The 24,155-nt window shown below is 36.2% G+C and overlaps 1 protein-coding gene across 2 annotated transcripts; it reads left to right on the top strand.

The window, feature by feature from the left end:
* The first annotated feature begins 20,273 nt into the window (after positions 1 to 20,273).
* On the top strand, positions 20,274 to 22,485 carry eny2 (ENY2 transcription and export complex 2 subunit). Of its 2 annotated transcripts, none has more exons than XM_084090060.1 (5): positions 20,274 to 20,387; positions 20,711 to 20,784; positions 21,129 to 21,199; positions 21,287 to 21,361; positions 22,237 to 22,485. In XM_084090060.1, exons 2-5 carry the CDS (start codon positions 20,717 to 20,719, stop codon positions 22,308 to 22,310), a joined length of 288 nt encoding a protein of 95 aa, XP_083946186.1. In that variant the 5' UTR covers positions 20,274 to 20,387; positions 20,711 to 20,716; the 3' UTR covers positions 22,311 to 22,485. The 2 variants fall into 2 exon arrangements, with proteins under 2 accessions (XP_083946186.1, XP_083946187.1); XM_084090061.1 differs by having other exon boundaries at positions 20,298 to 20,612.
* Positions 22,486 to 24,155: the final 1,670 nt, after the last annotated feature.

Raw genomic sequence — 24,155 nt, 5'->3', positions numbered from 1 at the left:
AACAACTTCAAATCTATAGTAATATTTTTATATTAATTTCCAGTTGCATTTCTGAAGCAAAAGGAACTAACATAATTGGCTTCATGAAAAAAAAAAAACAGTTAACAGGTATTAATGATCTCCAAATAAAGAGAAATCATAGAGAAGCCTCAAACTAAATGGAAGCACGTCTTTTCAAGTTACCATTAGCCGTCATCTAGTCACTATGGCAACACTACAAGTGAACACAACAGTTTTGTAGTTCTGATGTGAGATTTTGGGGTTCAAAGGAAGGAAAGTGTTTGCGAAAAATATGCATCTTGTGTGTGTGTGTGTGTGTGTGTGTGTGTGTGTGTGTGTGTGTGTGTGTGTGTGTGTGAGAGAGAGAGAGTGTGTGTGTGAGAGAGAGAGAGAGTGTGTGTGTGTGTGTGTGTGTGTGTGTGTGTGTGTGTGTGTGTGTGTGTGTGTGTGTGTGTGTGTGTGTGTGAGAGAGAGAGAGTGTGTGTGTGTGTGTGTGTGTGTGTGTGTGTGTGTGTGTGTGTGTGTGTGTGTGTGTGTGTGTGTGTGTGTGTGTGTGTGTGTGTGTGTGTGTGTGTGAGAGAGAGAGAGAGAGAGAGAGAGAGAGAGAGAGAGAGAGAGAGAGAGAGAGAGAGAGAGAGAAGGAGAGAGAGAGGGAGGGAGGGAGGGAGGTACGGTAAACAACTTCCCTCCTTTTATATCTCACATATTGAACAGTATGAAAAGGCACTGATGAGTGGAACAGCGAGAGGATATTAAACATTGGTCTTTTTGTACTTTCCATCTTTTGTTTACAGTCAGTTGACGTCAGTCTCTCTCTCTCACCCCCCACCCCACCCCTCCCCCCCTTCCCTTTCATAAAGACAATAAAATTTGAAAAAAGGCAGTTTTGAAAAAAAAAAAAAAACATCTTAAAGGGGTATATTCCATATTGTAAAGAAATATTGACTTCACGCGGGATCACACATGCCACATCGATTAACGCTGCTCATGTTAGTCAGCATGAGTTTGACACAAAAAAAATGTGGCCTCTTGCTGCTGATAAAATTAAATTCCAGGATTAGATGTCTAATTTTCAGGCTCTCTGCATTTTAGCCTGTTGTGGAAGTTTTTCTCATGTTAAGCCAAAGTAGTTTCATTTTGGGCAATTCACATTTCAAACTATTAAAGGATTTTAAATTGAGAGGATACAAAGAGGTCGTTATGGAAAATACAGTAATATATAGCAATTTATACATTTGAAAATAAGAGATAGACAAGGAAATATCTGCCTATAGGATCATGGTATTCCTTGAAGTATATTGGAGTACCATGCAAATAGACTGGTGCATCAACAAGATTATTATTCAGTACCATAACATATTATAAAAAAACATGTATTGTCTAATACCACAGCTACAGGACATTTTTGTTACATTATGAGTACATTTGAATATGTATGTGAAATTTACTTGAAAACTAAAAATGTTGTCTATAAGAACAAAGAATATTGAGCAATGTATAGTTTTCAAGCAGTCCAAGTGCGTTTCACCCTAAAGGCAAGAGCAACAGGTTAGACATTTCAAAGAGTTTTGCCAGTGTTGCCCGTAAGTTACTGTAATTAAGATTTACAGTACTATAGCCGTATTTCAGTTTATAGTAACTTCATGGTAGTGTAATTATGTAGTACAGTGCAATTACTTTTAAACACAGGTCATCAGTACACTACTGTAATTCATCCATTTGTAAATATAAATAATATTTGATCATTTTCATATATTTTATTCTACACTACTATGTAGTAGCACTACTGACATTCAATTCAAACAGACACAATTATTACAAAATATCAAATTGTTTATTTAAAACATTGCATATATAACACTTAATACACAGTCTGCCAATGCTGGAACAGTGCATCTTAACCCTTTCTCCTGTCTTACGACTTTCTGCAGTGCATTATGTTGTATCCTCTGGATTTATCCTCACAAAGAATGACTTTTCCTCACTTTTTATTTTCTCGGCTACAACTGTGGACAACATTAACTACAACCTGAACAGAATTTCATATTAGTTAACTTAATTTTAACCTAAGCTAAGTGTTGCTCGTTAAAATAATTTGAATCCGATAAATCAATAAGCTAACAAAGGTGTTTGTAAAATGAAACATTAGCGTAGTTTACCACGGTAAAGTTTATGGTATACCGCTATGTTGAAAAGTAAAGGCCCCGATATACTATAAGTGAATTCGAAGAACGAACAGCACAACTTTTCCACTCCTGAGTTCCATCCCCAGGCAAAATCCGTGACGTCTACCCCAGACGTGAGCGGTGCACAAAAGACAATAGTACCCATTATAGTCAATGATGCCGTCTATACTGGATGCGGTTATATTTCTATAGTACTTCCATTTCTGACACGAAGGACAAATGGATTCGCATTTTGCAACGGTTGCTTTGTGTCCAATGTAGACAGCTTCAAGCTGTTGCGGCATTTGTAAGGCAAATCCTGTCAATCCAGATGTAAAAAATGAGGGGGGAAAAAATACACTATGTAATGGCGCCAAATAGGCCATTACTGCAAATATACATGCAGCAATGCTTAAAAATAGAGTAAATCTGTGGTGTTTGACACCAACAGAAAATTCCCTTGATGCAAAGGGAATCAGTTATTTAGCCTACTGTAAAGAAAATGTGCAGTAGTATTAGGCTAGAAATGTCTAACATTGTGCCATGTTGAAACCAAGAAGGGTATGAAAAGGGCTTTTGTTCTCAAATGTAATGAAACAGCAATCATTTGGTCCTTCTGAGGTCTAGATCCAGGCTGCATTCAAAATTCAAATCAAAGAATCTTTTTCATTTGTAAATGATCATTTTTGTAGAGACATAGCACTATTTTTAGGCAACCATATTTCTGAAAAGCTCTGCTAAAAAAAAAAAAAAAAAAACCATCTTAAACCATTCTAAGCTGTTTTTTAAAGGGTGGTTAGGTTTTGGGAGATCGGCCATCCAACTAGCTGAGCCCCAGCTTGGTCATAATCATAAACCATAGAATCATAAACCAAATCATAAAATCATAGACCAGCAAACCATCATAGACTGGTTTGAGTTTGTTTTTTTTGCTTATGCGCAATACACTAAAAACAACAACATCAATGTTTTATAATAAGCCATATAATTGTTATCTATTTTAAATTGTGACTCATCATGCAAACATTAACAAATAACAGTGCTTCTTCAGGAAGACATCAAACGGTCACGGAAATATAGCAATGCAACAGGCAGCGATTCACTTTTGAGTCCTTTGACTCTTCACGGTCCAGTGGTTATTAATCAATCCCTGCTGGTGATGTTTTGAGTGGGAGGGCAAATCACTCTGGGTTTTGAAATTCAGTCCCCATAGAGAAACTAACACTGTCATTCAGTGTGATTACAGCAGCACGTATCAAAATCAAACTCAAGGGTTGCGCTGGCTGCTGTGCGGTTCTTGAAAGATGAGAAATCCACATAGTCTGTTTTCAGAATGGAAGCAATGAACTAGGAAAGAAAGAAAGAAAGAAAGAAAGAAAGAAAGAAAGAAAGAAAGAAAGAAAGAAAGAAAGAAAGAAAGAAAGAAAGAAAGAAAGAAAGAAAGAAAAGAAGGCACTGTGAAATCAAAATGGACAATTCTTGTTGTTTTTTTTATTGAATATTTACTATAAATGATATCCGTGCACAAAATATTTTTTTTAAATCCGTGCTCTCATAATCTTTAATCAAAATAACTTCCCCTCCCTTTTGCACTGACATCTCCTCTCTTCTCATTTACTTGCGTGAGGGCGGGACAACCTTTCAATCACATGAGATCCACCAATAGCAAACCACAACGAATCAATCAATTCCTGATGGACAAAATCAAGTCCCGCCCTTGTTCGAGAAGCCGTTTCACTTGAATATATAGGGTACAAAACACTATCGCAACTTCCGTTTCACGCAGACTTCAAGGATCACGTGTGTCCTGAAATGGCACAATGTTCTATTGAAAGATTCTGACCAAATGCTTCCAAAGAGGATTTATTGTGTTTTTGGTGCACAAGAGACTATTCAGATCTCTCATATTGAATTCCAAATAAGTCAATAGTGCATGATTTAGATTCAATACGTTTTGCTTTTAAAATGAAAAGTTCACCCCAAAATGAAAACTGTAAATAAATGTTATTATTTACTCACCCACATGAGTGGAACAGAAGGTTATCTATGAACGTTTCAAACAGAGTTATTTCAATTAATTGCCTATTCACTCTCTTACACTGGACTGTGTTGCATTAAACTGAATTAATACATTCCATCTCATTAACTTCTGGGATCAGATTGGATTACAGCCAAAGGTGCATTGACTGGAAGAAATGTATTTTTTAAAATCTGAAGAAGTATTACCTCCACTAAAACGGAATGGTTTACATTAACATTGCTTTTTTTGACATATGCCTTTTGTCAAAAGTGACCTACAAGGTCATACAATATTATGCGGCAACAAATTGATTTTCAGCCGATAGCAAAAGATATAAATCAAGTCAAGGCCAAAGTCGAAGGCAATCCTGACAACCTGGTGCCACAAACATAGACTGTGCATTTGAAGAATAAGACAGCTATAGATAACATTTATATAGAAGGTGTGGTTAGTATGAAATGTTTCTTCCACCATAAAGGAGTAAAAAGGATAAAGACAAGCCACAGAGATGCTCATAATAAATGACAAGCACATGACCTAATCACTCTAAACTATGGAACACACAACAATTCATGAGGCATGTTTGAAATTCCAGCCCTACAAGATGCATTTAAGCTTTAGGGCACACATTATTCACATAGAACACATTTTTGCATTTAAAAACATGAGACGTAGGGCAGTGGAATGAAACAAAATGCAAGGTATTGAGGTGTGTGTTTTTAAAAGTTGAACTTGTTTTAACTTGAGCAACATGTTCCCCATGTTTGCTTCATTGCAGTAGCGTTCAATAAAATCACTGTGTACCTGAAAAAATGTCAAGAAACGTTTTTCTAGCGAGTTGTAGCTGTGGACAGCATGCATAAACAAACACTGAACCAAATGTAGTCAGATTCACAAACAGACAATTCTTCAGTCAATTTTAAATATATACGCAGTGTGACCAGTTTAGTCCGATTCTTGAACAAATTACTCTTATGAGCTGACTCTTTGTGTTGAATAGATTCTCTAATGAATGCGCCAGTACTTTTAATAATTTGATTATTCAATGATTTGAATTAGTCTGAAAATCCCTCACTGAACTGAATCATTCAGAGCATTTCCGGAATCAACATTTGACTCAAAACTGCAAGTTATCATTCTTTTCAGTGATGCAGAATCCTGTTTTTGCAGTGGGCCTAAAGAGAGAGAGTGTGTGAGTGTGTGTGTGTGTGTGTGTGTGTGTGTGTGTGTGTGTGTGTGTGTGTGTGTGTGTGTGTGTGTGTGTGTGTGTGTGTGTGTGTAAAATCAATCTACGTGGTTAGGCTTCTACTTTGAAAGCTTTGTTTTGTTTCAGCAATTGAACCTCCGTGAAGTTTGAGGAATTAGTCGCATGAGCCTTCCTGACCTAAGCTCATTTATTACCATTCGAGTCTCCATCTAAGATCAATCACTGTGGCAGCAATAACGCTTCTCCAAATACTAGCTAAAGATCATCAATAAACCATTAGTAAAGAGCTTCTCAATGCTCAAACACACTGGACTCTGTCTCTGGTTGGGCTTAAGATCAACACAGTCTGTCTGAGGAGGCTTGTGCTTATTAGATTGGACCCTTCAAACCTCTAACCCTAAAGGTCATTTGCTGCATTCGTGGTTATTAATTCTCAGTTGAATGTCACCACACATCACATTCACCCTAGATTCAGACAGGATTTCCCCACCAGTATGTGCACATCCACAAATGTGTATGCTGGAATGTGCAAAATTATAGCCTACTGGGTAAGACATCTTGCAATTATGTATTTGTGTATAATTAGTTTATTTTGAGACTTCCTGGCGTATTCCATACCATGTATGGTATTTTAATGAACAGGAAATTACCAGAGGATGTCTTTTATACCAGCTTGTCATTTATATGACCAGAGGAGATAGAAATGACAACATGGCATTAAAAGAAGCTATTCAGCCTGCATGTTAATGAACTAATTATCTAGTAAATATGCTGTGTAAATGTGAGTTTTGTAACTAGCCAAAGTACCAGAGGACTGCTTTCAGCCTGGAAACTCCATTTCAGTCGATGAATTCCTGTAGGGGCAGTGTTGCCGCTAGGGGTGTCCATGGTTAACCGATTAACCGATTAACCGTTAAAAATTGCGTAACCGAGTGAAACATTTTGCTCGGTTAAGTGGCGTCAATGGCGTGCACTGAATTTAGTTGTAATACATTTTTGCACCACCAGAGACCGCTAGACCAGTTTTCTAATATGAAGCGGGCAAAGAAAGCGCGCGTCCGAGAGTGAAGGCTGTGCGAGAGTGAAGGCTGTGCGCGAGCGTGCGCGAGCCAGAAACAAACATAGTATCCGCGCCACTGATGGCAGCACAATAATATCTGTCTGCAGAGCCGCAGAGCCACAGCTTTACCCCAGCAGTTTTACCTCGAGCATGCGCAATTTCATCACAACAGTTTTACCCGCAGAGTCCGTTTACCGTTACATTAACCCATACAATTTGTATTATGCATTTCCTAAACATGTACTTGCTAATCAAACACTTTATCTGAACAAACTACTAATCTATAAAACACAATCGGTCTTCCGACCTTTTACTATTGTGTTGATATGCGCGAGGGAGAGAGAGCAATACAGCGCTCGTGTTGTTTGAAGGCGGTGAGAGTGCGCGCGCGCGGCCGGGGCTCTCTCACTGTTTGTTCTTGCGCCCTGTCCACTGATCTAAATAATTATACGACGACTTATTTGTTCCCTCGTTTTAATAAATCGTGGACACGTTGAACAAATTCCCTCCCTCATTTTGATTTAACGAATTACAACGTGGCCAAAAACAGTTTGATACTATTAATTAGTGAATGCTAAAGACCTATTTTTTGTGAATTGGTGAATATTCAGGTGAATTATTTCGTGGCCACGAATTAATAATAATTATTAAACTGTTTTTCTTACCTGTGAAGATAGCTCTTCAGTGAAGGCCGACTATTCTCGTACAGCTTTTTATTCCTTTTTTTGGTGTGTGTGTGTGTGTGTGAACGGGTATTCAGGTGAATTGTTTCGTGGCCACGAATTAATAATACCTCCGCACGTTTTACAAGACCCTTCTCGATCGCAGCAGCAACGAGCACTTTGATCACTTGATTTAAAAAACAAAACATTTCAGCGCTAGATCGCCAAAAAAAAAAAAAAAAAAAAAAAACGAACGAAATGAATGCTCTGCTAGTTAACTGGAGATGTTTTGTTTATTTGTATTGGTATTCCTGCCGCGAGATGTTTCAAAAGTGGTGGGGACAATACAATATCGACCTTAGAAAATAGTGGTGGGGTCGTGGGGATATGTGACTCACCCGCAAATTACGCCTATCTCGGGGTTGCGGCGCGCACACTATGGTTAACCGAGTATTAACCGCTAAGGGCCTCGGTTAACGGTTAATGAAAAACTTGAAAACGTGCAGCCCTAGTTGCCGCCTATCCCATCGACAGAGAGCAGAAGGACATGAGAAATATCCTCAGTCCATCTCTGACACTCCACACAGCTGCATGAAAAATGACATGGCAGTTCGCACACTGGTCACAGTCCAAAGCTGGATGTTTTTCCAGGCTTTGCCACCCTCCCAAAAGAATCATCCAATATTCAGCCATGGTTATCTGAAAGCAAGAATTAGTAGTCATTTGGCACAAACAACATGATTGAGTCCCACACTGCGGCGTTAGTTGGCATTATCATATGATGGATCCACCATCCAGTATTGGAAAAGCTTTTTCAAAAAGTTTAGCTTACTAAACAGTTAAACTACAGTTAAGCTACTTGTGTAATTGGCTACACTGCAAGCTATGAAAAATACATAACTATAACATTTAAGCTAAAATAAAGATGGATAAATAAAAATGAAGATTTAGTAGAGAAGTTTATAAGGAATTGTCATATTGTGAAATACAAAGTCACAGTTATGACAAATACAGTTGCAATTGTGAGATAAAAATTTAAAAAAAAATTATTTTTAGAAATTTGCTTCCATATACAGCATTAAACTTGAGCAGATACATTTCGATTTAATATTTCATTTCATTTCATTTCATTTCGTTTATTTGGTTTATCACTAACAAATATACAATAACAAATATTCAACTCATCATATACATAACTTTTGATTAAACCAAAGGGTATAGGCTGAAGCTCAAGGCTTATTAACGCCTATCCCTCTCAATTTTCACAAACAGTCAAACAGTGCTCAATTCTCTTCTTGCAAACACTTGAAACTACAAAGTCATAGAAATTGATTACCCAAAACTTATCTATATGAAAGTATCATCTTGTTTCTTAGGAGCCTTTTAAATCCACTTATTGTTTGTGTCAATTTAAGGTCTATATGCAAACAATTCCATAAATTCACTCCTCTTACAGAGATAGTTCTGCATCTAATATTTGTTCGTACCTTCAGTTTTTTAAACAAACATGTTCCTTTTAACTCATACTTACAATAACGTTTCTCAAACATACTCAAAATTTTATCAGGCAGCATTTTATAATATGCTTTATACATTGTCAGTGTAACCTTGTAATCCACTAAATCATAGAATTTTAAAATGTTTAATTTTAAAAATAAATCGTTTGTATGATCCCTATATTGTGATCTTGTGATGATACGTAAAGCTCTCTTTTGTAAAATAAAAAGTGGTTGGGTGTATGTCTTGTACGTATTACCCCAAATCTCCAGACAATAAGTTATTGTTTTAAGTTAAGTTATTAAGTTAATAAGTTAAATATGGAACAAATAATGATGAATATAACATAAATAATGCCTTCTTATTTAACAAATTCTCAATCCTATTTAATATCGCAACTGACTTTGAGATTTTAGATTTTACATAATCAATGTGCTTTTTCCACCCCAATTTAGAATCTAATATAACACCCAAAATTTTTATTTCATTAACTCTTTCTATTTCCTCCACCCCTATTCTTACTTTCACGTCTGTCACACTATTTTTACCCCAAATCATAAACTTTGTTTTACTCATATTCAGTGACAGCTTATTAATATCAAACCATTTCTTAACCCATTCCATCTCCCTTTCCACATTTCTCACAATGTCTTTTAACTCTTTCCCAGAATAAAAAAAATTGGTATCATCCGCAAAAAGAATAGGCTTGAGACCACTTGAGACCCTACAGAGATCATTTAAATATAAAATAAACAATTTTGGTCCCAGGACCGAGCCCTGTGGAACCCCACAAAGAGTTTTCAGGGGACTTGACATAATTCCATCAACTGAAACAAATTGTGTTCTGTTATTTATATATGAACAAATCCAAGAATATGCAACCCCTCTGACCCCATACTTAAACAGCTTCTTCAGGAGAATATCGTGATTGATAGTGTCAAATGCCTTTTTCAGGTCAATGAAGACACCCAGACTCACTCTCTTATCATCAATGGCCTTACTTAACTCATCCACTAGTTTCATTATTGCAAGTCCGGTCGACTGCTTGGCCTGAAATCCATACTGCTGCTCAGTCAAAATATTATATTTATTAATAAAACTATCCAACCTTTTAACAAAAAGTTTTTCCAATATTTTAGAAAACTGTGGAAGGAGTGATACAGGTCTATAATTTGATAAATCATTTTTATTACCTGCTTTAAACAAAGGTATAACTTTTGCTACCTTCATCTGGTCAGGGAATATTCCCGTCCTAAATGAAACATTACATATGTGTGTCAATGGTTTGATAATTTCTTCTATGGTTTCTTTCACTAAGAACATATCTATGTTATTGCAATCTTGTGATCTCTTGCTTTTATAGTTTAAGACCGTTCCCCTCACTTCAGATTCACTAACCTCACTTAGATACAAACTTTGCAGATTGTTTTCAATTAATTCATCCAATCCATTTTTCTCTTTTGGTTCAACAATATCCCTTGCGAGATTCGGTCCCACATTAACAAAAAAATCATTAAATTCTTCGGCCACATCTTGTTTCTTGTCTATGCACATATTATCTTTTATTATAAATTTAGGATATGCAGCTTCTTTAGATTTGTTTCTTGTTAAACCATTTATGACTTTCCAGATTCCTTTCATATTTTCTCTATTTTCCTCTAAACAACTGCTGTAATATGTCTCCTTCCTTAACCTAAGTATTTCGTTAGTTTGTTTTTATATACCTTATATTTCATCTCAGCCTTTTCCGTTCTTTGTCTTAAGAAGACCCTGTATAGTGCGTTTTTCTTTTTACATGCATTAAGTAACCCTTTTGTCATCCATGGTTTTTGTTCCCTCTTTTTCTCAATGTACATTTTTAAAGGACAATTCATTTCATATAACTTTAAATAAATATTCAAAAAAGAGCTATACGCTTCATTTGCATCATTAACATAAACAGTTTCCCAATTATATCTTAATAGATCTTCCTTAAAGGCTTTCAAGGTTACAGGAGTCCTCAGCCTCCATTCTCTTTTCCTCGTTACAGGTGCTTCTCCATTTAATTTACAATTATAATAAACAAAAATTGGCAAATGGTCACTTATGTCTTCCACCAACAATCCCCCTACAATATCATTATCAACAACATTTGAATAAATAATGTCAATTAGTGTAGCACTTTGTGCTGTAATTCTACTCGGGTTTGTGATTGTTGGAAATAAACCTAAGCTGTCCATTGTATAAATAAAGTCTGTGGTACCTTTGTGGCCTTGTAAATTCAAAAGATCAACATTAAAATCTCCACAAACAAAAACATTTTTTCTACCTACCACCTTCTCAAACATACAAACTAATTGATCCTTTGTTTTGTCAATACATGTTCCAGGCGCTCTATACACACAACTAACTATTAGATTTCTACTTGTTTTCATCTCTATTTCTACAGTGACTATTTCAAAATTCCCAACACATTCTTTCGACATAGAGACAACCTGCTTGCATTGCAGGGCAGTATTAACGTATAAGTCCACCCCACGTCCCTTCTTTAAAGTCCGATTTACAAAGAACATTCCATAGCCTGTTATTCCAAAGTCTTCAACAGTGTCATTTCGTAACCATGTCTCAGAAATCGCAATGACATCAAATGTCCTCTTCAGCCGCTTCAAATAATCCATAATATTGCCGAAATTTCTATTTAAACTTCTGCTATTGAGATGGATAATATACACTCCATCCCTCTCTACAATGTCATTGAATTGTTTCTCAGTGAAATATTTACAGTTGGACCCATCTGTTGTGGAGTCATAATAGAAATTCCTCTCGGGGTCTATTTCACTCCCCACATCGAACGCTCTTTCATCCAAATCTTCTAATCTTCCACTGTGCGTATAATTCAGATATGGTGTGACCAAACTTGACATTGGCATTTCATTGTCCATTTCATCACTCTTCGGCTGGTCTAAGTCTTTGTCATGACCATCAATAAAGGGAAACACGTAATCTTTAAACATACAATCAGTCATTGTCATTTAAAATATGCAACACTTGTAAGCCAAGTCCTCTATCTATGATCCGTACGCACAAACAATTCATCCATCCAGTTTCATGGCATTCCATGGCCATAAAAATAGTCACAGTCAGTAGGCCCAATAGCCCTGAGCCCCAAATTAACCATCCTCTTCCAAAAACATCACACAATCTGGGCCATCTAGGACTCCTGCCATTTCCATCAGAGTGCAATTCATTCATTTCAAGGTTCATGTTTTAAATCTTTCAAGTTCGCGTAGATCTCTCACCGTGATAATCTTTGCTTCCTCAGGCGTTCCGTTTAGTTTGATTATCACCTTCCCATTTCTTGTCCATGTTGCTTGAATCTTCATTTGTTTCCGCAGGTTCCTCGCCACTCTGGCTATATCAGCATTCTTTTTGGTTAAATGTTCATTTATGTAAACATCGCTCCCCTTCAGTTTTTTTCCTTGCTTTAGAATGTCTCTCTTATGTTTAGTCGCGACAAACCGCAAGACAATGGCTGGCTTTGTTTGTTTGTTTTTCCTTGGAAGACTGTAGCAAGATGACACATTTTTACTTTTAATATCAATGTCCTTTGTCTTGAAAAATTGCATCACTTGATATTCGAGCAATTGCTGTTCTTCGCTCGAAATATCTTCACTGTCCTTTCCAGCAGCCACACTTGAGTAAGATCTATTTCGGATATCAAGCCCACTAATAATCAAGTCATTCCCTCTTGCATTTTGTTCCAACTCATCAATCCTTCTTTCCAACTGGTCGACCATCATATCCTTTTCTTGACTAAATATAAATATAACTAAAGCAAAACTTGAAAACATTTTATAGTGAAATAAAAACAAAAATTGTATAGTGTATTAAAGTCCCCCTGAAGTCGATCATTTATCCCTTAAAACTCATCTTTGATCATCAAAATAAAAAATAAAAAAATAAAAATCTTCGGAATTTTTTTTTCATGCCTTAAAATAGCTTGAATGTAACTTTACCGCCTTGCCTCATTTAGTATACGCAGTTATATGAATATGCAAATTAGCCCCGCCTCCACTCACACCAGCTCAGGGATCTCATTTATAAAACTGTGCGTAGGATCCTTACCAAAAGTGTATGTTCGCTCGCATTTGTGGATGTGCACATACTGGTGGGGAAATCCTGTCTGAATCTAGGGTGAATGTGATGTGTGGTGACATTCAACTGAGAATTAATAACCACGAATACAGCAAAAAATATTCAGACTTATAAAACCATACGTCCGCCAGAACCTGCGCAAAATTCCCTTTATAAATCCCAGTCAGCGAAATATTGTGTGCACATGCATCTCCTCCCCGCAATAACCATATATGGAGCTTACAACGCCTAGTTTTACTATTCATATCCTCATCTGCATATAATTTGCATATGCATATTCATCCACGTGAATACCATATTTAACGGTACAAGACATTAGGAAAATATGAGATACGGATGTGCCATCACATTACATTGATAAAAATCATTTAGTAGCCTATCCTTGCCTTGTTTTTGAATAAATAAATCAAATAGTGTAAAATACATTTCAGATAAAGTTTTTTTTTCTCAATCTTTTCCACTGGCCAAATAGTATTTTTAATTGATTTATATTTTTAATGGAAACAGATAGGCCTTGCTGTGCATTATTTGCACGAAAATATTTTCTCAGACAATCTGCTGTTATCATGATAAGCAATTCTCTCTGTAGTTCAAACATTAAAACAACATGCCACAGGAAAAGTGTTCAAAAGCATTGCATCCACTACAAATATTTATATTTATTGAATATGAATTTTTTTTTGTAACTTCTCACTAATGATTTCATGTAATTTAAGTGTTTTACTCCATTAATGAGAATGACATATTTAATCTAAAAGTTTATATCAGAAATAAAACATAGTTTAAATCATTCTTTTATTTATTTAAACTGTTATTGTGAACATGCATGATTAGGACTCATAATGAAGATTTACGGTTTTCCTTCATCTGCCGTTAGATAAATATGCATCAGTTTCACTAAAATGCCAAACGCGCTCGCTGGCGTAGACATTTAGGAATGGATGGATGTTTGCTTCATGTGATAGGCTTGGTGAGTGAAATTATATTTGTATTATCTTTCTGTATATGTATAATTTTCTTAAAATGTTCTGTCTAAAAGTGACCAAAAAGACATTTAACTCCAGCTCACCATCGGTGTCGCCAAACTGCTCCATCTCCAAAATGTTCGTACGCATGGGTCAGAGTTTGCGTGCAGGTGCGCAAATTTTCCCGTCAAGTTTGTTTTTATAAATTACAACTTATGCTTCTTTCAGGGCCTGTTTTGTTATAAACGGTTATAAATGAGGCCCCAGAGATCCACTCGTTAATGATCATACGTTGACGTGATTGGTTACAAGGTAGTTTGTGACGTCAGAAAAAAACAACCCGATCTCACGGGAAAACGTACAAATTCTACGAGGTGGCTAATTCGTACGAATTCATACGACCTCACTCGTACGAATTCGTACGATTTTTGCAAAATCGTACATATTTTACGAATTGCCCAATTCGAATGAATTCATACGAATGACCTACCCCTGACCCCGCCCCTAAACCTACCCATCACGTGGGTTTAGACAAATCGTACAAATTCGTACGAGTGAGGTCGTACGGATTCGTACGAATTAGCCATCTTTTTATCATTCGTACGAATTCGTACGAATTGGTCATGAGATAGCGTTGGAAAAAAATGAGATTTCAAACTGCATTTTTGTCTTTGGTTCACTGCAGTTTTAAGTAGAAAATACTCAGCAATGGTGTTGACTTAATTTGCACATGGTTTGTCTTAAAGCATATTAAAAACACCACAGACATATAAACAACATTAAAAGCTTGATTTTCACCACAGGGGAACTTCAAAAATAAACACTACAAAAAAGCAGCAAGATGAAGCCTAGAGACTGGAGTCGAATTGCTTTTTTACACAAACTATCCGATCAAACCAATTCCAAGACAAATTTAACTTTATAACACTGAATATGAAATATAGGATACAATAAAACAGCAAGGTAGCATTTTGACGCACTAAACCTTTACTTAATGAATAAACAAAAAGCTGTAAAAGCTACTTTTAATTTACTCTCAACATTGATGCTACCACAAGGCAATAATCATCATATAACAAGAGCAGGGATTTCTCTGTGTGCCCTAGAAGTGTAATTGTTGTTTTTACATTGTGTAGACGTGACTGGAAAAAGTACGCAAGCAACCAAAAAAAGAATAATAGCTGGAGAAAAAAGGCAGAAAGAAAATGAGTCTATCATCACCCACATCATCAATTGCAGTTCATCAACTCCGACACCACAGAGACAGTGAACATATTGACTGATACTGGCAGAGGAAACAAACAAAGACCTAAAAAAGCTCTCACCTCAATTTTCCTTTGAACACATCTGCTATACTGAAGCCCTAAGCTGCGGTGCTGATGCTGAATGTGTTTAAAATAGCCCTCCATGTGATTAACTACTCGAGGTGCAAGCTGACCTCATAAATTCCCTCTTTGCCGCACTGATGTTTGTCATCTCAGGATTTATTTGCAGCATTTCTATCGGCCACAACAGAGTGCCTTATTTCAAATTCAGCGTCGGCCTACTTCATTAAACATGCAACGACACTGCAGAGCTGCAGGTGGCCGAGAGAATCAAAGCAATGACTGTAACTTAAGCAAGTGTGTCTCTCCTCGGCTGCTCTCTGAGGGAAACCCATTTGTGGCACTGAGATTAGCAGCGAAGTATAGATGTGGAGCTTAAACAAATAAACAACATGTTATGGTACAGTTGAGGTCAAGATTGCATGTGGCAAACGGAGGAATAATGTGATGGGGTTACCCTGGGGTAGCAGGGTTATGGAAAGCATGCTGATTCCCTGTTAATTATTGACGGTCAGTGACAGCCCTGATGCCAGGCTTGAGTACACAGTGCAGCTTCTCTCGAGAGATGTTCTTTACCACTGCATCTCAAACAAGATTTCATCAATGGCACAATCACCAATTTCCCAAAGCAGCTTATGCATAATCATCAAATGAATGCCTCCGCATGCTCTGTTCCTCATCGAGTGTTTTTTGCACCAAACCGGTTTGTCACTGATTAAAGCTGAAGCAAACGAGTGTTGTTGATGAGAGGGACGCATCCTCCACACTTCAACGTTCCCACCTGAGCCCTAAATCTTCAGGCTGTCTGATAGCGATCGCTATCTCACTCAAGAGAAGATCTCTACAATGCCATCAGGTAATGAGCACAAGAAGAAAGACTCATTTATTTCAGTTTTCCAATCGCACTTTTGTGATTAGTGATTCGACGTGCTACAGCTGCTGGGTCTGGAATTACAAGAGGGGAATTTCTTATGCATTACGATGGTTCTAACACATTTAAAAGCTGTTGTAAGCAATTTGTGCACCATGAGAAAAAATAATGTCTGTTTCCAAAAAGGTTTCCCAAACAGCCATATGGACAAAGGAATACCTGGAAATTCAGCATTTCCATTCATCTCAATAATTGATCAAAGCACGTGACTTTCTTGCTGTCATCTTTGCTAACAGGCACTTAGTATTGGGAAAAAAATTGTAACCTATGCTGTAAATGCCATATGACTAATCGCTTTGGATCCACAGGAAATTACATCATGACAACGCTGATTAAATCTTATTTTAGTATTATTTATATAATATTAAGAGTGTTTATTAATACTTTGAATTAGCAGTTTTCATTTTAAATTAGCCTATGTGCTTTTGTCATTTTATTCGTTTTTTTTAATAAATTTGATTTAGTTTTAATTTATATTTATTTATCATTTTGGTAATACTTTAGATTAGGGTCCAATTCTCACTATTAACTTATTAGCATGCATTTATTAGTACTTATAAAGCACATATTAATGCCTTATTCTGCATGAACATATTCTGCATCCCTTAATCCTATACCCATCTAAACTTAACAATTACCTTACTAATTATTATTAAGCAATAATTCAGAGTTTATTGAGGCAAAAGTTAATAGTTAATTGTGAGAATTGGACCCTAATCTAAAGTGTGACCCTAATTTTCATTTAAGTTAAGTGTATGTTTAATTATTCATCTAATATTTATATTGTATTTTACTCAAGCTTTATTTCAGTTAACGCAAACACTTTTTAATAGTTTTAGATATCAATAACAACATAGTAGAAATGCAAATATAAATTCAAATATATAAATAAAAATATCACACTTTAAGGAGTCTTAAATGCAGAGTAAATGCAGTGGGCTTAAACAGAATGGTCCAATTACTATGTGCTCTAGATGCATTTAGACTGGACATATAGATAGATTTTTACAATTAATAACCAAATATCTTAATGGCAGGAAGTTTCTCTTTACATCTGATACACTTAAACAGTATTAGTCAGCATGCAATGGTGATGTTTTCTGAATAATGCCAAGCAAGATCACGATTTCTCCTGCGTCTTTCACTCTGACGTTTAAATTATATAACAAAGGCAAATGGCCCTGGATCATGACGAATTAAATGGCGGCTGTGAAGTTGCCAGGCATTAGCAGCTGTAAGTGGCAGATCGAGTGCCGCACAAGGCTGTGGAGGAGAGAGATTGTGAATCACCATAAAACACCACCTGGAGAAACTTCCGGAAACAATTAAGCTGTTTTAATGATTCTTCTAACCCTTAAAAAAGGCCTATGACCAATATGACATTTTCCTAAGGCTTAACATTTATGGTTTTCCTGTAAGCCATTAAAGCCAGTTTTTGGTTTAAAGACGATACTGTTCATCCAAGGAGAATCTCGATTGAATATTCCAGTACATTCCTCGGCATGTCTCATCTGCACTTAACTTCAATGGACAGTGAATGATAAAAATGAGCGAGAAACCGGCAAAAGAGGATAAAAACTTGAGTATGTTTTGACTGCTCACCTCCTATCACTTACACAACTTTGATGATTAATTATGAATTTATGTCTCAGTGCATCAACAAAACTGTCAGATTATGTTCTGCACCTTGTATTTCAACAGTTAATTGTTTATTTCGAGAACTTATAATTGCACAAAAAGTTTGAAGTTAAGCTCAAAGGACACTAAATAAGGAAAAATCTTTATAAATCCCTCAGAAGGACAGTTAACAAGCTTTCTGGATTTCACATGTGAGCACTATCAATCTTACCATCCTCTTCTCTTATTTAAAGAGACACTATGACTCTATAACAGACCTTGTAACCCATCAATCGCTCTGTCAGACCAGGACGTTTCCACTTGAGTGCTCACTCACCCCTCAATCGTACAGCCTCAGTTCGTGACTTTAACACACTTACCGGTCAGTATCAATAAAAATCAACACACAATGTCTGGAAAGGTGTTAACGGCAAACGTTATGAACCCTAGCCCATTCAGCCCAGAGCTTGCAATGCTTAGAAATCAGTAAATCAAAGGCAATTAAAATTCATGAGGCATCTAAAAGCTCAGTAGAGTGTTTAATTAAACTAGACGCGAAAATCCACGGTAATAGACTGTCATGGGGTCTGCAAATCAAGCATAATAAGACCCCTTAAAAAGCACAATGTCACACGTTTTAGCAGTTTATGACACCCCCATGGTTTAATTAGCTGATGTGGGTGGAAATTATATAATTTAGATAATTGTAATACTTTTCGTCTAACCACCAGAGGTTTAGTCCTAGAACTGAGGAAGTCAGCTACACTTGTCTCTTCAAATATTTAAGATCTGTAATTATAAAGCAGACTTGAAGAGCAAGAATTGATGTCAAGTATATGTTTCAGACCTTTCTGACTTAAAATTTATATTTGTTATAATATTTTTGCAATTTTTTGCTATTTTTTTGGAAACCGTTTTCAAAGATTATTTGATGAATAGAAAGCTCAAAAGAACAGCGTTAATTTAAACTATAACTTTTTCAAACAATGTCTTTACTGTACTTTTTGATCAATGTAATGCTTATTACCTGAATAAAATAATTACTTTCTTACTGAACCCAACCCAAACCCCCCAAAAAACACTTTTTTTTTTAAATGTGCATAGTTATTCGTTTTCACAAGTTCTACGTGGCATAAATAGACCAGACTAAACAATATGTATCAGTGAAATAAAATGTTATACCTGAGACTTACTCACAGGTGTTCTGCCTGCATCAAACAGACAGTCAGGATGAATTCTTCTACCTCACTGAAAGGCTTCTGGCTGCTGATTTCCCAGAAATAGTTATTCTGTGAAACAAGTGCATGGAAGCAGAAAACCACCATAGAGAAGGAAACACTTCTTGGGGATTTTAACTCTATTTAAACTGACATGTTGGCACACAGGCCATCACAGACATGTAGGTTTAATTCAAGTTATAACCTATTTAACCAATAAGTGTCTCTGGTGTTGTCTTCTCTGAAGGTGGTTTGCAACAGTAGTTTCCTACACAGGATGATAACTTAAAGGAATAGTTCACCAAAAAAAAAGAAAAAAAGAAAGGAAAATCAGGCATCATTTACTCACTCGTGTTAAACACAAAAAGTGATGGATTATGTTTGTGATACATTCATGATGTTTTTTTGTTTTTTTTTGCATGCTATTTGAAGCTTGACAGCTCCAGTTTCCATTCATTGTAGCTGCATAATAAAGAGTGACCAGCACAGCACATCATTAAAATGACCCTTTAGAATAATGTGAACGAAAGTGGATGACATGAGGGTGAGAAATAATGGCAGAATATTCGTTTTGGGATATAACTTTAAAACTTCCTCTTCAAGCTACCAGAAAGCTTTGCGTTTTCGTCCTAAGTGACATGGCAGATGAAACAGACCTTAAATACAGACCTCATCACCAATTCTCTGCCAACATAACTCTGGTTCATTCATGAGTGCTCAATCATCTTTGGTCTCACCTAATACATCTTTATCACATGCAGTTTGGAAAATTTAAGAGCAAACCTTTTATCTTTCTTCTACAGCTGCATAACGCTATTTTACATATTTGAGGCATCACATGATATTCCAATTTGTATTCTCAAATGCTTACCTGATCTAATCAGAAGCAGACACCCTTGAGAAAACAGTGGATTTTGTAATGCATTCTCTATGACACATCGCCATCTTGTGGTACAGGATACCTTCATAAAAAGGAAAGAAAATGTAAATATTAATTCCGTATCAATGCGTGTAATATTACATTAAAATACACTAAACGTAATTCAACCTTCAGAAAAGTTTACCTTAAGTTTTTGCGTGACATGTAGCTAGTATTTGTGATGTAGGTTCAGACAGGCCTAAAACCATGGATTGTGGCATGTAAGATCAGTGATTCGCTATGATGAATAGATTACACTTAAATAGATTAATTGACTAATATGACCGAATGTCTCAAAATGCCGTCTTGTGAAAACATGGTGAAAACAAAGACAGCTTCGCTCTTTCTCCACTTGTGTGTAGAATAACTACGGCGTATTTTTAACTACTACAAGCACACTATATACGACAGTTAAAATGTTAGAGAAGTTTAGCATGTATTTAAAAACATGTAGGACCCGTGTTTTATTTGAGGTAAATCATACAAGTTTAGAACGCCATACACATTGAAACTGTATAGGAACCATAAATAGGAAGGAACCTTCCGCCAATCATCGTGTTTCTGTGGGGAAGATAAACGGTGTGCGGAACGGCCGGCTACAAACAACAGCAAAGAGAGGTCCGCATACACGCCGATGAGAACATTATGCTTATTTTCGTCAGTATTTGGTACGTTTATTAAACAATATTAAGTTATAATCGCAACAACGATAACCTGATATGCTGCCTCTGTAACGGGCTATAAAACAGTCCACCAGTGTTCGTTAACAAAACACCAAAAATGCAAATTAGTGCATCTGATTAAATGTGTTTTTTTTTCTTTTCTTTTTTTCTTTCTTCAAAAATCCGGCTAGATGTCTTGTTTGTTTATGCGTAATGTAAAAATGAGACTTTGTGAGTGGGCACAACCTTTGTCTCTGGCACTATCAATACGAGCTCGATATCACGTCACGTTTCATCATCTTTAACGTTAACGTTACTTCTTATTTCAGATTAATATGAGTAAAGAATCACAAATGAGGGCCGCCATAAACCAGAAGTTAATTGAAATGGGTGAGAGGGAGAGGTAAGTGCCTATAATCCTCATGTTCCTCCATGAACTAAAACCTAGTAAGTTACGTAACTTACTTGTACAACGTGTTGGGGCATCATAGTCTCAAACACTTCAGAAATGCTTTAGACATTTTACTCTACTGTATTTGGTTTGGCTACAAATTGCTCTTTGTGCGTAGTCACTAATGACTGCAAAGGTCATGGAAATTCATTGGTTGAAAGCTGTGAGAACCCTGTAGACAGCATTTATTGTAGAAATGTTTTCTAGGTAGAGATTAGAGAACTCACTATGTTTTAGGTGAATCCAATGGCATTTCATCTTTTAATCTCATTGTCTTTGCTTTGGTTTTTGATCAGGTTAAAGGAGTTGCTTCGAGCCAAGCTCATCGAGTGTGGCTGGAGAGATCAGCTCAAAGCACTCTGCAAAGGTAGGAACGCTAGTCTGATCTCTCTCAAATCATTGCATATGTTCCATCATGGTTGTTTTTTAAAGCAGCATCGTCGTTGTTTTGCAGAGGTGATCAAGGAGAAAGGAATAGAGAATGTTACTGTAGAGGACTTGGTTGCTGGAGTTACCCCTAAAGGAAGAGGTAGGCTGAAATTAACATTATCCCATAATTTGCTCACCCTCAAGCCAATCTAAGTGTACACGACTTTCTTTTTTCAGCCAAACACAATCAGAGTTATATAAAAAAAGATCCTGGCTCTTCCTAGCTTTATAATGGGAGTGAATAGAGCCTGAGTTTTTGAAGCTCCAAAAAGTGCGTGCATCCATCCATCATAAAAGTAATTAATAAGGCTCCAGGGGGTTAATAACGGCCTTCTGAAGAGAAGCGATGCATTTTTGTAAGAAAAAATCCATATTTATAACTTTAGAAACTATAATCACTGGCTTCCGGTAACGGCCGTACGCGAGTCGAGTTCTGGTGGAAGAGTGACCTCTGACCCCATGTATGATGTAGGAGTAGCGTAAGCTTAGGTGAGAGTAGATGCCTCTCGCGGTTCAAACAAATAGGGCTGGGCAAAAAAATGGTGGTTACCAAAAGACACTGATTACAGTTTATAAAGTTATAATTATGTATATTTTTCTTACGAAAAACGCTTTGCTTCAGAAGGCCTTTATTAACCCACTGGAGCTGTATGGATTACTTTTATGATGGATGGTTGCGCTTTTTGGAACTTCAAAAACTCAGGCTCTATTTACTTCCATTATAAAGCTTGGAAAAGTCAGGATATTATGTAATATAACTGATTGTGTTTGGCTGAAAGAAGAAAGTCATATACTCCTAGGTTGGCTTGAGGGTGAGTAAATTATGGGATCATTTTCAGTTTTGGGTGAACTAACCCATTTAACTACATCCCACACACTTTTTTTTTTTTTATTGATACCATTTGGGTGTTAACAAGTATCGCCCAAAGATGAAAAAATGAATATCGTTAATTATAACTCTCTTATGTTCATCAGCCCTGGTGCCTGACAGTGTAAAGAAGGAGCTGCTGCAGAGAATAAGAGCCTTCCTCGCCCAGCACTCGACATGATGCTCAGTATATCTGAAAATACTGTCAGAGTATCTCATTTTTTATATTGACATTATGCCAATAGCAATGCCAGAGTGCTATAAATAAGTTAAACCGTTTCATGGTGTGATTTCACTCTTCATTGTGTATTTTGTTACTGCCAATAAAGGTTGATCATGTTTGTACATAAACAGTATTATTTTGAACAGCTTGGATAACTGAACCTGTTAAGTCACCCCCCTTTTTGAGCACAGATCTGAACTTAAATGGTTGTAATTCAAAATAAGTTATAAAAATTTACTGTAAAGCAAACGTACTGAATTTATTTTATACAAAATATATCTCACACAAGATTTGGACTCAATAATTGTTAGAAAATCAAAGCCATGTCTAAGTTGTATTCCAAAATTTGAAGTTGATATCACAAAAATGGAGCCTGCTAAAAGGTTTTAAATACTGTTTTCATGGTAATAGTGTTCAAATTCAAAGTTTCCACAGGATGAATTTTGAGTGTTTAAGCTTTTGAATTATATCTAATTTAAGGATAAGAGGCAATAAATAAAGTGGTTTCACAGACAGGGTTTAGATTAAGATAGGATTGGGCCTTAGTTAAATGAGGGCATTTAAGTATCTTTTATAAATGTGCCTTGAAGAAGAAGAAAAAACATTACTGTTGTGCATCTTGATACAAAACAATAGCACTGATATATTGTAAGGTATGCCAGTGCAAGTTGCTTTAAGTTAAGACAGCTCAAATATGCATTTTAGTCTGGGACTAGTTTAAGCCTTCTCTGAAACCGGACACAAGTGTCCTGCTCCCTGGACAGTGATGGTTAACAGACGATGTACTTGTCTTATTAGCTCTTTTCCAAAAGTTAAAGTCTAATACAGTATTACAGAAACCCTTTTTCTGCTGTGCTTTTACCAACACACCACTGCCCTCTTCTGGGCAAGCCTAGATGCCTAGTGATAAACCTCTAATTACATCATCTATCATGTATAGATTTTAAAAAAATGTATGCATTTTCCTAGCCTGCTGCACAAGACAATAACAATCTTTACCAATGAAAAGCAATGTTAAAGTAGGCCTATTAAGATATTGTGGTGCAGTACTTGGCACAGATATGAGTTGTGACGCATTGAGCTGCTTTTTTTCCTGATATATCTATCTAAATATCTGTGCAAGTAAAAGTATACCAACTATAACCACAACCCAAACCTAATACTGATCCCAACTTATTCACACCTAATTCTAGAATCATTTAATGCCAGTTTGAATCTGTTTCATTTGAATTTCAAGTCCTGTTTTAGGCAAAAACATATTTAGACTTAATAATATCAAAACCAAATCCTTCCAGTTTTATTGGTCTATTGAAGCCAGACTCTTTATCCCAATCAAACATGTATTTATATTTCAATTAAGTTAAATATTCTGTAAAAATTCAGCATGCTTTCCACTTCCAAAAATCTCTCATAAAAAGGAAAAATATACATGTTATATAGTGTAATGAAAACCAAAACCTCTTAACATTAACTGAAGAGAACAGTCTGGAAATCTCAATGTTTTAAATGAAATTTTTTTAATAATTTTTGTCAGAGATTTAAAATGACAAATTGCATAACCCTGATTTTGAAATTTCACAGAGCACACTAACAACAAAAGAACATTTCAATCCTAGAGCTCTGTAATAATTTTAGTTTTGTCATCAAATCAAGAAAAGACACAAAATACATATCAGATTTTCTAGAATACAGCTTTTTAGCTTTCTCAGGGTGTATGCTAAAAGCGACAGAATTATTATTATTTTTGCCTGAATTTATGAGACTTAAAACCCAGGATTCAGCTCTTGTGGAGCTTACGGTCTA

Source organism: Abramis brama (assembly GCF_963993115.1).
Source record: "Abramis brama genome assembly, chromosome: 17".
Taxonomy (NCBI): Eukaryota; Metazoa; Chordata; class Actinopteri; order Cypriniformes; family Leuciscidae; genus Abramis; species Abramis brama.
This window is presented reverse-complemented; position numbering and strand designations above follow the sequence as displayed.

Bases quoted from the DNA above. Each gene is read 5' to 3' on its own strand.
- eny2 (XM_084090060.1), top strand. From the start codon at position 20,717: ATGAGTAAAGAATCACAAATGAGGGCCGCCATAAACCAGAAGTTAATT. The intron at 20,785-21,128 runs GTAAGTGCCTAT...GTTTTTGATCAG, and splicing joins GAAATGGGTGAGAGGGAGAG to GTTAAAGGAGTTGCTTCGAG. The intron at 21,200-21,286 runs GTAGGAACGCTA...GTTGTTTTGCAG, and splicing joins GCTCAAAGCACTCTGCAAAG to AGGTGATCAAGGAGAAAGGA.